The sequence below is a fragment of the Alligator sinensis genome, unplaced genomic scaffold, assembly GCF_000455745.1.
Source record: "Alligator sinensis unplaced genomic scaffold, ASM45574v1 scaffold607_1, whole genome shotgun sequence".
Taxonomy (NCBI): domain Eukaryota; kingdom Metazoa; phylum Chordata; order Crocodylia; family Alligatoridae; genus Alligator; species Alligator sinensis.
In genome coordinates, this window is record NW_005841935.1 from 1,660,040 (window position 1) to 1,676,098 (window position 16,059).

The 16,059-nt window shown below is 44.9% G+C and overlaps 1 protein-coding gene across 2 annotated transcripts in view; it reads left to right on the forward strand.

Annotated features, from left to right (window-relative positions):
- PDE6B (phosphodiesterase 6B) overlaps nucleotides 1–16,059 on the forward strand; it is a 35,500-nt gene that overhangs the window by 16,583 nt on the left and 2,858 nt on the right. For both annotated transcript variants that reach the window (XM_006019666.2, XM_006019667.2), the window contains exons 13-20: nucleotides 2,263–2,370; nucleotides 3,188–3,297; nucleotides 4,267–4,354; nucleotides 5,360–5,460; nucleotides 8,900–9,007; nucleotides 10,891–10,954; nucleotides 13,387–13,461; nucleotides 13,741–13,824. In XM_006019666.2, coding sequence (XP_006019728.1) covers nucleotides 2,263–2,370; nucleotides 3,188–3,297; nucleotides 4,267–4,354; nucleotides 5,360–5,460; nucleotides 8,900–9,007; nucleotides 10,891–10,954; nucleotides 13,387–13,461; nucleotides 13,741–13,824 — 738 coding nt within the window. The remainder of the gene's footprint in view (nucleotides 1–2,262; nucleotides 2,371–3,187; nucleotides 3,298–4,266; nucleotides 4,355–5,359; nucleotides 5,461–8,899; nucleotides 9,008–10,890; nucleotides 10,955–13,386; nucleotides 13,462–13,740; nucleotides 13,825–16,059) is intronic.

The window sequence follows — 16,059 nt, forward strand, 5'->3', positions numbered from 1 at the left end:
CCCCCCCCCCGGCGCCCTACTTACCGGCACAGAGCCTGGGTTCAGCTCCTTGCAGCAGTAAGCGGGTACTGCCCAAATCACCAAATTTTCCTCCACATTTTTTCCAAATTGATTGGGAGGCTTCGAATCAATTTGGACCTGTTTATTGATTTCTTGATTCAGTTTGGAGATTCGGCCGCTGAATTGGGCTGAATCTCCTCCGAATCGACTCAGCACTTGAAGCTTTGCACAGGCCAAAGCACAATTTGAGTTGCAGCTAGCAACGGAGGTGAAGGGTAATAAGAAGGGTTTCTACAAATATGTCAGCAACAAGAGGAAGATCAGGGAAAATGTGGGTCCTTTACTAAACGGGGGAGGCAACCTAGTGACAGATGAGGTGGAAAAGGCTGAAGTACTCAATGCCTTTTTCAACTCAGTCTTCACAGGCAAGGTCAGCTCCCAGACTACTGCACACCTAGCAGCACAGTTTGGGAAAGAGGTGAGCAGCCAACAGTAGCAAAAGAATGGGTTAGGGACTATTTAGAAAAGCTGGACATATACAAGTCCTTGGTGCCTGATGTGATATACTCAAGGATGCTGAGGGAGTTGGCTGATATGATTGCAGAGCCACTGGCCATCGTCTTTAAAAACTCATGGCAATCGGGAGAGATCCTGGATGATTGGAAAAAGGCAAATATAGTGCCCATCTTTAAGAAAGGGAAGAAGGAGGATCCAGGTAACTACAGGCTGGTCAGCCTCACCTCAGCCTCTGGAAAAAGCATGGAGCCAGGTCCTCAAGCAATCCATTTCTAAGTACTTGGAAGAGGAAAAGGTGATTAGGAACAGTTAGCCTGGATTCCCCAAGGGCAAGTTATGCCTGACCAACCTGACTGCCTTCTATGATAAAATAACTGACTGTGGATGTGGGGAGAACAGTGGACATGATACACCTTGACTTTAGCAGGGATTTTGATATGGTCTCCCACAATATTCTCTCTAGCAAGCTAAGGAAGTCTGGGTTGGATAAATGGGCTGTAAGGTGGATAGAAAACTGGATGGATCAATGGGCTTAGAGGGTAGAAGTCAATAGCTCAATGTCTAGTTGGCAGCCAGTGTCAAGTGGAGTGCCTCAGGCATTGGTCCTGGGGCCAGTTTTGTTCAATATCTTTATCAATAACCTGAAAGATGGGATGGAGTGTACCCTCGGCAAGTATGCAGATGACACCAAACTGTGGGGAGTAGTGGATATGCTGGAGGGTAGGACTAGCTTCAGAGAGACCCAGACAAATTGGAGGATTGGGCCAAAAGAAATCTCATGAGGTTCAATAAGGACAAGTGCAAAGTCCTACACTTAGTGTGGAACAGTCCCATACAGCGGTACAGGCTGGGGACCAATTGGCTAAACAGCAGCTTTGCAGAAAAGGACCTGGGGGTTACAATGGACAGTAAGATGAATATGTGCCAACAGTGTGCCCTTGTTGTCAAGAAGGCTAATGGCATACTGGGCTGCATTAGGAGGAGCATTGCCAGCAGATCAAGGGAAGTGATTCTTCCCCTCTATTTGGCACTCATGTGGCCACATCTGGAGTCCCATGTCCAGTTTTCGGCCCCCCCACTACAGAAAGGATGTGGACAAATTGGAGAGGGTGCAGTGGAAGGCAGTGAAAATGGTTAGGGGACTGAGGCACATGACTTCTGAGGAGAGGCTGAGGAAACTCAGCTTATTCAGTCTGGAGAAGAGAAGACTGGGGGAAAATTTAATAGCAGTCTTCAACTACATGAAGGGTGGTTCCAAAGAGGATGAAACTAGACTGTTCTCAGTGGTGGCAAATAACAAGAGCAAGGAGCAATGGGCTCAAGCTGAAGCAAGGGAAATTTAGGCTAGATATTAGGAAGAACTTTCCTACTAGGAGGGTAGTAAAGCACTGGAACAGGCTACCCAGAGAGGTGGTGGAATCTCCATCCTTGGAGGGTTTTAAGACCCAGCTAGACAAAACTTTGGCTGGGATGCTGCTGCTGTGAGCAGGGAGTTGGACTAGATGATTTCATGAGGTTCCTTGCAACTCTCATTTTCTATGATTCTATTGTACTTGAGGCTCCTTCCTAACGCAGTGAGAACTTGCTCAGTTATAGGCTATAAAAAGAATATAAATAACTCAATAGTATTAACTGATTTTTATTTTTCACCAGCTGTATTTTCAACCACTCATTGTTCCCAGCATTAAAAGAATTTGTTTCCATTGGAGATGTACTAATACCCTTTTCCAACTTTCCAATTTGCAGGTACTGGTAAGATTTGTGTACTCTGTCAGCAAGGGTTACAGGAAGATTACTTACCACAACTGGCGCCATGGCTTCAATGTTGCACAAACCATGTTCACGCTTTTAATGGTATTCTACTACTGCTCCTATGTTTTTCTCTTAGTTTTATGGTATCATTTTGTTTACAGTGTGTTTTATGTAATTAATAGAAGTATCTCTTAGATGTCCATAAAAATATCTACAAGCATTCCTTTGTCTTTGTAAAAGCCTTATTTCAGTAATAGTATAAAACATATCCATCTCTAGTACAGTTAATGCTAAGGAAGTGAATCTTGGTCTCCACTGAGGCACTGGAGGGGAGCAAAACTGTTCTCTCTTAGCAGGTCCTAGGGATGGAACTACTCCAAAGACAAATGGAAAAGCAGGACCAACACATATTGGTTGGTCCCAGGCAAAGCACTTGCTCCTGAGGCAGCAGAGCAGGCCCCCTCCTTAGGCATGATACAGAAAAGATTATGAATCATGCTTCTCCCTTGGGGTGACAAAGCTTCATATGGACCCATGCCCAAAGAAACTTGGAGCATCTTTGCCTGAGTTTTGTGCTCTGACTCTAATTGAATCCTTGTCTTCTTGTTCTGAAGTAATGTTAACAAGATAGCCCAATGCTATCTTGGGTTAAGTAACTTTAGAAGACCTACAAAGGAGGATGCATGAGATACATGTAGTACCCACACACACCTGCTCTAATTCTGAAACACCTGTTCTGGTTTCCCCTGTACCTTTTCCAAGTTCTTGCTAACTCCAGTGCACTGTATATTTGGCTTCATTAAAATGTCACATTTTAGTTCTTCATGTTTAATATAACACATTTCAAACAGAGCAGCCACACTCTGATGTATTTTTCCTTTGGTGATACTAACAAAACTCTGCAATTCTCTTCTTCTAGACTGGCAAATTGAAGCGTTACTATACAGACCTTGAAGCCCTTGCTATGGTAACTGCAGGTTTATGCCATGACATTGATCACAGAGGAACCAACAACCTTTATCAGATGAAGTAGGCACTTTTTTATTGTTTTCAATAATTATATCCAATGTTTGCATGCAGGGTGGGGGGTGGTTGCAGAGGGATCAAACTAGGTTCAGAACAGCTCCTGATTCAGGGTGAAGGCAGAGAACAGCATCCATTGTAAGCTGTCACAGTCTGATGTGATTTAACTGGTGAGGAAAGCTGTAGTTCTCTTGTGCTCTTTAGGCTACTGGAGGCCACCAGTAATAGGAGTTGGCTCAAGCTGTCTGTCAAGACAGATCTTTGAGCCATGGAGACATTCTCCCAAAATGCATGGTCCCAAGCACAAGAGCACATTTATGCCCACTAAGTTGGCCCACATGATATGACATCACTGGTTAGCCAGGCCTCTTTTAAATGATTAATGTACTCTCAGGTCAGGACACCTGCTCTCAGCTGCTTGCTGGCTGTGCTGCCCAGCTGTTCTCATATACCCAAGAGATCTCGGTGGTTAATGAAACAGCATGTGGATGCTGCTTGGGGAGCTGGTGGTTGGTTTTTTTCCCTCATACACATGCACACAGCTTTTGTACAACAGCAAAGACTCTCTTAGGATTTAGCTGCCTTAGGATGTGAATGACAGATCTTAACACTAGGACTGCACAGACGTTCAGTTACAGCCTAGGAAAATGGGCAAGAGCTGATGCTTTTCCTATCCTTTTTTGACACATCTTTTTGAAATCACTTAAGTGAAAAATAAAACCAAAAGACCCTAACTGTGCTGTGTTATAAGGGTTCGCTTGTAAATGAGTTTATAAGTAGTTAATAAAAATTTTAAAAGATAAGACTGTTCATTATTAGAAAAATTTAAGATTGTTATTAAAACATTACTCATTCCACCTCTACAAACTAAGCTGAACCTGAAAACAAAGTGCAACTTACCTAAATAAGACACCGCTGCAACACTTCCTTGCTCTTTAGTGTTGTACTAATTATGTTTTTCACTTATATAACCAGATCTCAACATCCTTTAGCGAAACTTCATGGATCATCAATTCTGGAGAGACACCACTTGGAATTTGGAAAGTTCTTGCTGGCGGAAGAGGTTTGTAACATATACAAACATAGGGATCCATCCAATTTGCTCTCAATTCCATTTGAAGCAAGATAATATCGAGCTGCAGGGGCTTGGCCCAGTATTTTTCTTTGGCTTGGATTTTGTGGGTGGGAGAGATTTCACTCACATCATAGTTTTCTCAGCTTTCGATTTAAATAAACCCAAAAGTCAAAGTAAGGTTTGGTTAAAATGGCAGAGTTTCTTTTGCCTGTGTGCTGAAGCCAAGTAGAAATAAAAATTACATCTGCTTGCCTTATAAAGAACTGTCCTATATTCAATGCCTTTTCAGTGCCCAGTACAGTGAATCCTTTTCATGTTCTACAATAATCTGCAGCAAATTGGCCCTGACATGCAATGATTTCTTTATGAGTCTTCTCCATCAACCTAGCCCAACACTCATGTAGTTTATCTGCCTACTACTTTCCATCATTAGAAAAACTTTCTATGTACATGGCATTCTCATAATCCCACTGTGACCCTTCAGGCAGGCACATAGTCCCATTGTGAGGCAGCCAATTGCAGTTCCAGTTACTCAGTTTGTGCATGGAGGACGGTGTGGGGGAAGAAGTGGAGAAGTTACATGACTTGCCCAAAATGTAAGGGGGGGTCTGACAAAATGAATGAAGAACTCTGGTAGCCAACGTTTTTTCAGAACCGATGGATCTCACTGATCAGATTTAATCTTAAAGCCATCCTTCCCCCTGCTGTAGGCAAAATTCTGACAAATTTACTCTATTAATCTTTTACTTCAGATAAACTCCTATTAGTGCTAGTAGGTACCCAAGTTGATTTCAGGTAGTATGGACAACTCAATGCCCTCTGTAAGAAATGGTGATCTTCCACAGACTTACTAGACATTGGACTGAGCTCTTATCCCTTCCCTATACAACATCACCTGAAATTGTTGAACAGAAACACACATTCTGAGAAATGTAATGTCCAGTAGCATGCAGCAAAGCATCACTGATTGTTGTGAGCTTTATTTTCTTTTAGTCGCTGAATATTTACCAGAATCTCAACAGGAGACAGTATGAGCATGTGCTTAACTTGATGGATATCGCTATCATAGCAACTGACTTGGCACTGTACTTCAAGTAAGTGAGTCCAAATATGAATATGACAGGAACCTTGTCTTAGTATAAAGTGTTATAATGTTCTGCTGCTCCTCAGTATGCAAGACTCCTCTCAAGGGATTCTGTGTCTTCTGGAGACCCATGCAGACCATCAAATGACTATCTGAAAGCAGGTGGATAAAACTTTCTTAAGTAATGAATTTTAAATAATTCCTACTGTTCATATTTATATGGTGCTGAGCTGGGTTTTCTATAATGCTAACAAGATGGTTTTGCCATTTCCTTCATGTTGACAGGGTGAGATTACTTGGACGTTTTACTACTGAGATATTTCAAGCTAATATATATATATTTATTAATGATTATGATCAATCCAGGGCTTTATTAATATTCTTGAGACAAACAGCACAACTTCAAAACAAGATAAGAATAAGCAAATAGTTTATAGTAGCTTAACCACCACCTTCTTCATATATTTAAATTTCCATCAGTAAAAAGTTGACCATTTTTTGCAGTAAGTGAGAGTTGTACTTCTAAGTCACTGAGGCACTTGTGGTAAATACTGTCGTTAACTTACGTTTCTAATTTTCTAAAAATGGCCTGCAAAGCAAAATGTTCACAATACATTCATGAATATGCAGGAAGACTAAGTCATTTACTTGTCATCACTGAAACAAGTTCCTTTAGAAACAATGGTTTTATACTGGTAAAATATAAAATACAGTTTTAGTTGTGGCTAAAAGTATTTATGCAAATACTAGGGCACATGAGTAGGACACTGAAATCAGGCTGTTTGCGTAAGTCAACATACGTATTTGTGTAAGCAACTGAAGGGTTAGAGCCAATATTTTGGAGTTTTGCCTTTGGCATTTTGGTAGAATTCAATTGCATTTCTAATTTCTAATTTAGTTCACAATAAATCTTAATCTGACATTGCATTTCTTTGTTGAGCCAAAGTACAAGTTTGCAAGTTAGAATCACTGGAGTGTTACACTGATTTAAATAGTATTTAAAAATTCCAAGGGTTTATATTAAAAGATTCTAGAGTTTAATGGCCAAACCCTGAGTATGCCAAATATACAGCTCCCTGGAAGCGGCATAACCTGGTTTGCTCAACCAGCAGAGCAACAGCTGCTCTGTGAGCAACAGAAGACTTCTCCTGCTGCCCTTCACCGCTCCCCTTCCCCCCGCCCAACCAATAGTTGACAGAAAGCACATATAGATACACCTATGCTTTTAGCTTTGACCTGGAGCTCCTTTAGCAGCTGGAGCCTCCCAAGGAGGACTGCACCCAGGCTGGCAGACCTGCCATTATGGAGCTATGTGGGGTGGTTAGATGGAGCCGTGTGGAGAGGTAGGCAAAATATGGCCCATGCACCAGATCCAGCACACCAAGGGATTTTGTTTGGCCCGCACCAGGTCCCTCAGCCCCGCATGGCCCAGGCATGGGGGCAGCTTGGGCCTTGGCATGTGCAGCCAGTAGGGCTTTGAGAAGCTTCGGTCACTGATTCAATTCAGTGGAGATTCGATGGCTGAATCTCCGAATCTGAATCAAATCAGGAGACCCTTTAATCTCTGAATCGAATCAGAACCCTCTGAATCAATTCGGAGAGATTCGATGATTCGAAAATAGACACAGCTTTAAATGTTTTTTCTACATACCTCAAGGTACCAGGCGGCTTGTGAATGCTGAGATGCTGGGATGGATGGAGCATCCCATGGGAGCACAGGGGGGTCCCTAGCGCACTTGGTGGCAGACCCAGAAGTGGACCAGAAGCACTTCTGGTTCACTTCCGGGTCCACTGGGGAGTGTGTGGGAGAGCCCCCGGCTCAGCAACTGGTGCCTCCTGGGTCTGGAGGGGGGGCACCTGGGGTCCCCCCCATGGCCAATCACTGAGCCAGGGGGCTCCCCTGTGTGCTTGGCGGCAGGCCCAGAAGTGACCCAGAAGTATTTCCGGTCCACTGCCAACCATGCAGGCCCTCCCCGCCGCCGCCCCCCCACCCCCCCATGCTCCTTTGTGATGCTCCATCCACCCCACCATTGCAGCATTCACGAGCTGTGCCTGGTACCTTGAGGTATGTAGAAAAAGCATTTAAAGATGTGTTTATGAATGAATTGCTGATTCTCTGAATCAGCATCGAATCTTCAGATTTGGATTCAGCTGAATTGAATTGGGACAGTGATCTGAATCAAAGAATTGAATCACTGTCCCCAATTTGGACTCAATCCGAATCCTAAGCGAATACGGCCCATTTTGCACACCCCTAGCAGCCAGTCCCATCACCCTCAGGCATGCAGCAGGACTGGAGTGGGGCAGAGGCTAGACTCACTTCCTGGCAGCCCTGGCAGTGGCAGCGCCTTGCAACTGTTGCTGCCAGTCTCCACTGCCACTGCCAGATCTGGTCCTGCTCACCAGGCACTGTGGCCCAGGCTGTGGTACCAGACAGAGTGGGTGGGCAGGGTCTCTACAGAGCCCATCTGGGACCCACACAGGCAGAGTCCTCAGCTGGGCAGATGGAACTGAGCTGTGGGCCGGCAGGGAGCAGCATCTGGTAGCGGGATGGGTGGGACCAGGGCTGGAATTGGGATCCTGGGGCAGTGACAGCATGGGGCCAGGGCTCAGGGCAGAGCCATGATCCGCTTCCTGCATGTCCCTGCAACAGGCTCTGGTTCTGCAGGCAGGGGCATGCAGGGAGCAGATTGCAGCTCTGCCTCAGGCCCCGGCCTTGCACTGTCATGGCCCCTGTGATCCCGATCCCAGTCCTGCCCTATCCTGTCCATCCCACTCCTGGACGCCGCTCCCTGTCCACCCACAGCCCCATCCCATCTGCCTGGTCAAGTCCCTGTTTGCACAGGTCCCTGCCAGTCTCCATGGAGACCCCAAGACCTCTGGGCAGTGACAGCATGGGGCCAGGACCTGAGAGAGAGCTGAAATCCGCTCCCTACACACCCCTTCTGGCAGAACAGGCACCTGTCACAGGGGCATGCGGAGAGCAGATTGCAGCTCTGCCCCAAGCCCTGGCCCCACACCATCACTGCCCAGCAATTTGGATCCTAACCCTGGCCCCAGCCCTGCCCACCTGTCCCACTCCCAGATCCTAGTTCCTGCCCCTATATAGCCCCATCCCATCCATCCATCCGGCTGAGCACAGGGCAGGGCCACTTAGGGAGTTTTGGTGAGCTGTTGCAGGTGATGGGGGGGGGCCCACATAATTGCCCACCCGTGGGTTAGAAGCTGCTAGAATCTGGAAGCTGGGTATGGCTGCGTGGGATGGGGGGGAGGCAGGTGACAAGAAGCCCTTGGGATATGTACATGCAGTGGAGCTGCCTTTGGTGAACCAAACACAGTGACCACAGTTGTTCAACCAAGGGTCTGTCCTGTGAAATGTTTTTGAAGGATCTTCAAATGAGATCTGTTGATTCCCTATTTAACACACCATTTCCCTGTTATTTTTTAAGAAAGAGAACAATGTTTCAGAAGATTGTTGATGAGTCAGAGAAATATGAGGACAAAAAGGCATGGACTGATTATTTGTCTCTGGAGACTACCAAAAAAGAGGTTGTCATGTAAGTAAAGACAGCCCCTCCTTGATGGGTAAATGGTACAAAAGTGGCCACTATATGTAACAAACAAGCTCCTAAGGGGATCAGACAGGAAGACATAATATGCAATACATGTTACCTAGTGAGGTATATTAAGCTCACATTTCACTTATTAATGGATCTGGGAGCCAGATTGCAGTGGCTTTGTATTCCAGAAAGCTGTTTGAATGGGTATTAAAATGAAATTCCAGCTATCTGTTTAAGATGTGTACATCAGCAAGTAATTAAATAAAAATATGCCAGTATCCAGCTTTTAAATGAAGCAAATAAGATAAAAGTCACTATAGAAAAATTTCATATAAATTTCATGTCTGTGTGCTGCCATTGCACCTCAGAGCATTTGCCATACATCAGAACCCAAATAGCTCTAAGGCAGTGGTGCTCACCCTTCTGGCCTCATGGGCCAGATAAGTGGTGTGGGACGAGTCCGTGGGCCAGATCCAGTATGAGGAACCCTGGTGTGCAGGGCTGATCCACAGGTGCAATCTGGCACACCAGCCTAGTCCTGCTTACTAGATCTGGCTGCAGAGCAACCTTGTACACCAGCCCAACCCCACAAGCCAGATCTAGCTGCAGAATAACCCCATGGGCCAGCGCAATCCACCATGTGGGGCCCTGTCATCCAGCCTGCGGGGTTCCCCCACAGGTCCAGAAATGTTGGTGGCAGAGGAGTGGTGGCAGTGTTCATTGACCCAGCTCTAGAAGCCACAACAATTAATGCTACAACCACTCCCCTGCTGCCAAATTTCTGGACCCGTGGAGAGCCCCATGGGCCAGATGACAGCTCCATGAGCTGAATTTGGCCCACGGGCAGAGACTGAGCGCTACTGCACTTAGGAGACAAGCAAATACAGGACAAAAAGAGGCTTCCTGTCTCAGACACCTCATAATCTAAATAGAAAAGAAGAGAAAATGTGTGGGGGGAATACGGAGAGAAGATACAGATGGGAACACAAAGATACAATGCAAGGTCTCATGGTAGACCATGGTTATTATTCCACTGCAAGCTTCAGTCTAATTGAGTTTTTGTAAACATTACAACAAATGGGACAGTTTTATGTGGAGTAGCTTGCCAGAAGGAGCGCCAGTATGGCAAGGTTTGTATGGCAGTTCCATGTTACTGTGAGTGCCATTCTGTGCTGGCATTTAAGGCATCTTTTTTAACCCAATCCATGGGATTTGAAACAGACGTTGCACTAAAAAAATGGCAAAACTGAAGTTACTACAAACCCTGAAAAGAAAACCAGAAAGCCCAGAGAGTACTAGAAAGGAAAGAGAGAGAACACCAAGTTTATTTTTAAATGCTGTTATTTTACACCAACATGCCCACAAGTGGCTTTTACATAAAACTTTTACTAATTTTTAGATTAAAATTGTTTTAGGGCTATAATGCCCCTGCTTAAAATTCCACTATTATAAAAGCCTTAGTCTGTCTTTCTGTAACGCTTTATTCACACTCTGATCGGTTGTCTGAAACAACCGATCAGAGTGTGAGTGCTTGGACAGGAGCTGGTGGCCGCACCAGCCCCTGAGCCACTGGGGGACTTAGTGCTCTCTCCTTCCTTAATGTTTCACTATAGTCTCTGCTGTATAATTTATGCTCAAAAGTGGCTCAAGTGTCCTAGGACTAGCAAGAATGAAAAAGCTGTATGTAAACCAGTTTCATCATAGGAAATTTTACAGGTTGCAAACCTGGAGCAGAAGCTGGCAGTACACTCAGATGAATTGTATTAAGCCAGTCTGGCTCTCCTTCATTTTTAACATGAGGCAGGGGGGAAGGATATAAAGCAGGAGGTAGCAAAAGGCTGTAGACTGAACACTGATTCCTTTCTGGCTCCATTCTCCAGGGCCATGATGATGACCGCCTGTGATTTGTCTGCTATCACTAAACCCTGGGAAGTCCAGAGTCAGGTCAGTGGCCTCAAAAATTGCTTGCTCCATATAGATGTAATACACTTCAGTGGGTGCATCTACATAAGATGCTACATCACCATAGCTTGTTGCTACAGCGACATAATGTTGCCAGGCATGAACCATGACGTCGACTTTTCTGCACAGTAGCAACAAGCTATTGTGCAGTAGCTCATTGCTACTGCAAAGTTTCTTCTAAAAACAGCTGTGCGGCGTCAAGACTGCGCAGTAAGTCTGCTTAAGCAAGTATTAAATGACTGTGCAGTAACAACTGTGAAGTCCACCGCTCATGTAGATGCAGCCAGTATATTACAACTTGCTGCATTGCCAGCAGTCAGCACTAAGATTTTTCCCTGTCACAATTTCCAGCGATACTGGTAGATAATTATTTGCAGATTGACAAACTACTGGTAAATCCTTCTGGCTGTAATATATTCTCACAAGTTGTGGGGTTGTCAAATCCACAACCCTATGTTACAACGTAAGAGAATTTATTTTGTAAAAGATTTTGATGTCTAGGACTTCAGTAACCAGCTGGATGCTTATTTGCACTTAACACTATAATTTCTTTGCAGTGACGGCTGCTTTGCTTGGTTTGGTCAGTTATTTGATTTTTTTCTTAAAATGTATGTACCTGACTGAGTCCTAAGAAGTACACAACCTAGTCAAAATTTAAAGTAAAGTGTGTAAGAACAAATGAAAGGGGAGACTGCATCCCAGGGCTCTTGCTCCCTAGAACATATTCAGTGCTATGAATGGGAAGCAAGTAAAAAAGTGTTGCCAACTGGCCTAGTTTCACTGGGAAACATCTACACATGCAATTTAATGTCCAGTAGCCTATTTTACTGTGCATTAAAGCATTGTGTAAAAAAACCTGTGCAATTACACTATTGTGCAGTAAAATAGGCTACTGCGCATTAAGCCTCACTTAAAAACCATGCAGGTTTGTTACTGAGCATTAAGGCAGCCTAATGCACAGTTCTTTAGTACCTCATACTGGAGGCACTACATTTAGTGCGCATTAGAAAAAGTACCTTAATGCACATGTAGATGCACCCACTGGGCACGTCTACACAAGACGCTTTACTCGAAATTGGAACAAATTGCTGTGCAGTAAGCATCACTGTCTACACATGCAGATGCTTAGTATGCAGTAATTTGCTCAAATTGTCAGTAAATTTGCTATCTGTAAATACAAGTAGCAAATTTATTCACGATTGGTTCTGCCCCATATGACACATATAGATGGCCAACAGGGAGAAAACTTGCTCCTGGTCAGCTGGGCAGCAGGGGGCAAGAGATTGCTCCCTACCCCAGAGAGCTGCCTGCTGCTGGGGCAGGTTCTGCCACTGGAGCCAAGGTGGGGACAATGTCCTTGTGCCCTGGCAGCAGGGAGCTCACAGCCCCTGCTCCCCGATTGCAGAACTAGGGGTGGGAGCTTATTCCCAGCCCCTGCTCCACAATTGCTGGCCGTGGGCTGGGAACAGTTTCCCAGCCTGTTCCCTGCTCCTGCTCCGCAATTGCAGAGCTGGGGATGGAAACAAGCTCCCCATCCTCCATCCCACCATCGTGGAGCAGGGCCTGGGAACAAGCTTCTCAGCCCCAGCCCGGTGATCACAATTATGATCACAGAGTGGGGGCTGGGAGCTCCCTGCATGGGGAGAACTCCCTACCCAGCCTGGAGCTGGATGGGACCTGCCCCTGACTCGGACAGTTCCTGGCCAGCTCTGGGCTGTGTGGTGAAGTCTGCATGTGCAGCGTGGAGGTGGCTGGGACTGTCCTATTTCCCCTCCCCTGCAGCTCTTTCCAGGCCCCCTGCCCTCAGTCAGGGAGCCGGGGCCAGGAGCTATACAACTGTGAGATTCTTGGCTTTCACTTTAGAAAGTTTCTAGTGGTCATGCTTATAGGTCAATTTTAACTTACAAATTCTCAAGGTTCTGAAACCGTAAGATGAATAAAACCCAACATTCGTATTTTAAAACTTCAGTTTTGAAGGGGCAGGGTATTAGGACAATTCTCAAGAGCTTCAGGGTGGCAAAGGGCAAGTATTTCTATGGAGAAGACCAAAGGAATAACTAATGCCTTAACTTCGCCTTATATAAAGAGCCCTAATAAGAAGCAAGTTCCTGCAGAGAAACGCAGCCAGCACTTGAATGACTGACAGGGGAGTGCACCAATGAGCTATCTTGCCAGAGATAGACTTCAACTCTCCATTTTGTTATAGCAGAGCAACTCCATCCATTTCAGCAGTGCTGTCCTGGTGGATATTTGGTAAAAGAGCAGAGAATTAAAGGCAAATTGAAAAAAAGTATTAGACTGGACAAGATTATGAGGAAAGGAGCAGAGAGGCACTCTTTCTGCTGGTGAAGACATGAGCTGTTTTGTATTTTAAAGCCAGAAGACTAACAGTGGCTGTTCTTTTTTTAATGCAGGTAGCTTTGCTAGTAGCAGCTGAGTTTTGGGAACAAGGAGACCTGGAAATAAGTGTACTTCAGCAACAACCTATTGTAAGTATCCCACAAGAAGCAGGAAACTTGGTCACACCTCTTAACAGACAGCACGCTGTGAGAGCAGGGGAGCGCTCCTTAATCACATATTATTTAAATAAGAGGGAATTTTTGGCTCTGCAGTAGCTGCCTTTGCTGCAGGCACTGGGAAAAAAAGAGAAACTATTACGGATGATGCCATAGAACTGTTAGGCCAAGAATGATGCCATAATGAGTTGTGGAGTGGAAACACGGGGCTTTTATGACTTGTTCTCCAAAGGAATCCATGTTCTTTTCCAGCCCATGATGGACAGAAGAAAGGCTGCTGAGCTACCAAAGCTTCAAGTTGGTTTCATTGACTTTGTGTGCACATTTGTATATAAGGTAAGCAATTAGCACTGTGAAGAACAATCAGTATCTTCCAAACTCAGCAATAATGTGGTTTTTAAAAATATATATTTACCCTGCAACAACCTTCCTCCTGATCCAGGAGATACAGTGAGTGCCTACAATGTTTTTATCATGGCCTTGGCTATGGGATGCAATAACTTGAAAACCAGGATAAGCATAGAATGTTTGCAGGGAACTGGCACACAAGGTTCCCTGGGTGAATCTGATATCTTTTATTAGACCAACCCAAATAGTTGGAGAATAGTTATTAAGCAAGCTTTTGGGTTCAAAAACCCTTCGTCAGGCTAAGGAAGTACAGGGAACTGGCACACTTTACAGTACCAGCATGCAACACATATGTCTGATCCAGCATTACCCACAGACTACATATTGCTGCTTATCAGCTATTAAATTAAGCTTATGTTCTGAAATGCAGGACCTCATCCTCAGCCCTGTTCTCACAACCTTTCACCACCCATCAGTGCAAAGCAGCTTAAAACCCATCTTAAATGACACTGAACACCCCAAGTCTGCCATGCCCAGTGTTTTTCATCTGCTGAAACAGCCCTTTGGGCAGCTGGTGTAACCCAGAACAGTCCCTTGAATTGATTGATCAGTTGTATGGAAATCCATTTGTATCTCTATGCCAGTGGTTCTCAAACTCTTTAAACTCAAGGCACCCCTTCAGAACTTTTCAAAATGCACTACATTAAAAAAATAAAATATATCAGGGATATTATAACATAAACACTATAATCCTACTATTAATGAATGTGTTAGAAATATGATATATGATATATTTCACCCCACAGCCACCACTGCTGAGTCTAGGACCCACGTGCCTCCATGCCACACGTCTCCTGTACAGTCAGAGTGGGAAGCAGCTGTAGCAGGAGCATGTGCTTTTAGAATCATAGAAAATTAGGGTTGGAAAGGACCTCAGGAGGTCAGCTAGTCCAACCCCCTGATCAAAGCAGGACCATCTCCAACTATATCATCCCAGCCAAGGCTTTGTCTAGCCGGGTCTTAAAAACCTCCAAGGAAGGAGAGTCCACCACCTCTCTGGGTAACCTGTTGCTTTACTACCCTCCTGGTGAGAACGTTTTTTCTGATATCTAACCTACAATTCTTGCTACAGCCCTTCCTGTTCCAACTCTGCAGGGTGCCCCCCAGAAACGGGGGCAGATGTCACTGTCCCACTAGCTATTTTCAGGAGGCACGTTGAGGCTGAACTGGGAAGAGCTGCAGCAGAAGCAGTGCACCTGCCTGCATAATGTAATGCAGGCAAGCCACTTGTCAGTGTGTCTCCAAGGTGCCTCTTGAATAGAGAGGTATGTGGGGCAATTTCACCGCATGGTATGGAACCTCTAGCAGGCTCTTGCAGCACCCTGGGGTGCAGTTGAGAACCACTGCTCTATACTAGTTGTGAACTGCACCAGGTCCAGAATAACCAGACCCTCAGCTTCAACCTATACAGCGGAATGACCTATATAGCAGAATAAGTAATGGGATGCTACTGAAGTCTAACACTGTAGAAATACTATAACCCTGAAAGTGAGTCCAGGTTTATCCAAAAACAAAACCCAGAGAACCCAGGTTAATGACCTGAAGTATAAATTTGTGTCAAAAGAAACGAGTAAAGCTCAAGGCTGTGGAATGAACTTCTATGAGGAGCAAGAAGTATCAAACATCACAATCTCTTGCACTGATGGCAAAATGGCAAGGCACGTTTCATTGGTGCCTCTCTTCACACACACGTTAAATAAAAAACTTTGTAGAGCAAGTTATGCTCCAGTCTCCTCCTGGCAAGAGAAAGTGAGCACCAAGGACAGTTACTCATGTTGCTTACTGTATTACTATTAGGTGCTCAGATACCACTGTAATGAATTTAGTATGGGAACCTGTATAGCATCATAGGATGACACCAGAATATCTAGATTAAGTTACTAAATAATGAATTTGCCTTAAGAATACAACAGTTCTGACACCTGCTCACAATCAATAAGGGCTTCACACTTGTATTACTTTGCTTTTTGTGAAATAGAGAATATGGTGATGATTTGAGGGCAAGGGCAGAAATCTCACCAACGTTGGAGGGGCATATCAGCTTCTTCCCTCCAATCCTCATCTCACTGGAACCCTGGGCACAGCTGGGGAAAAGAACTGGAAGCCATCACTCTTTCAACAAATTCGCAAATCGCAAATATTGTCACTTGTTTGGACACAGGT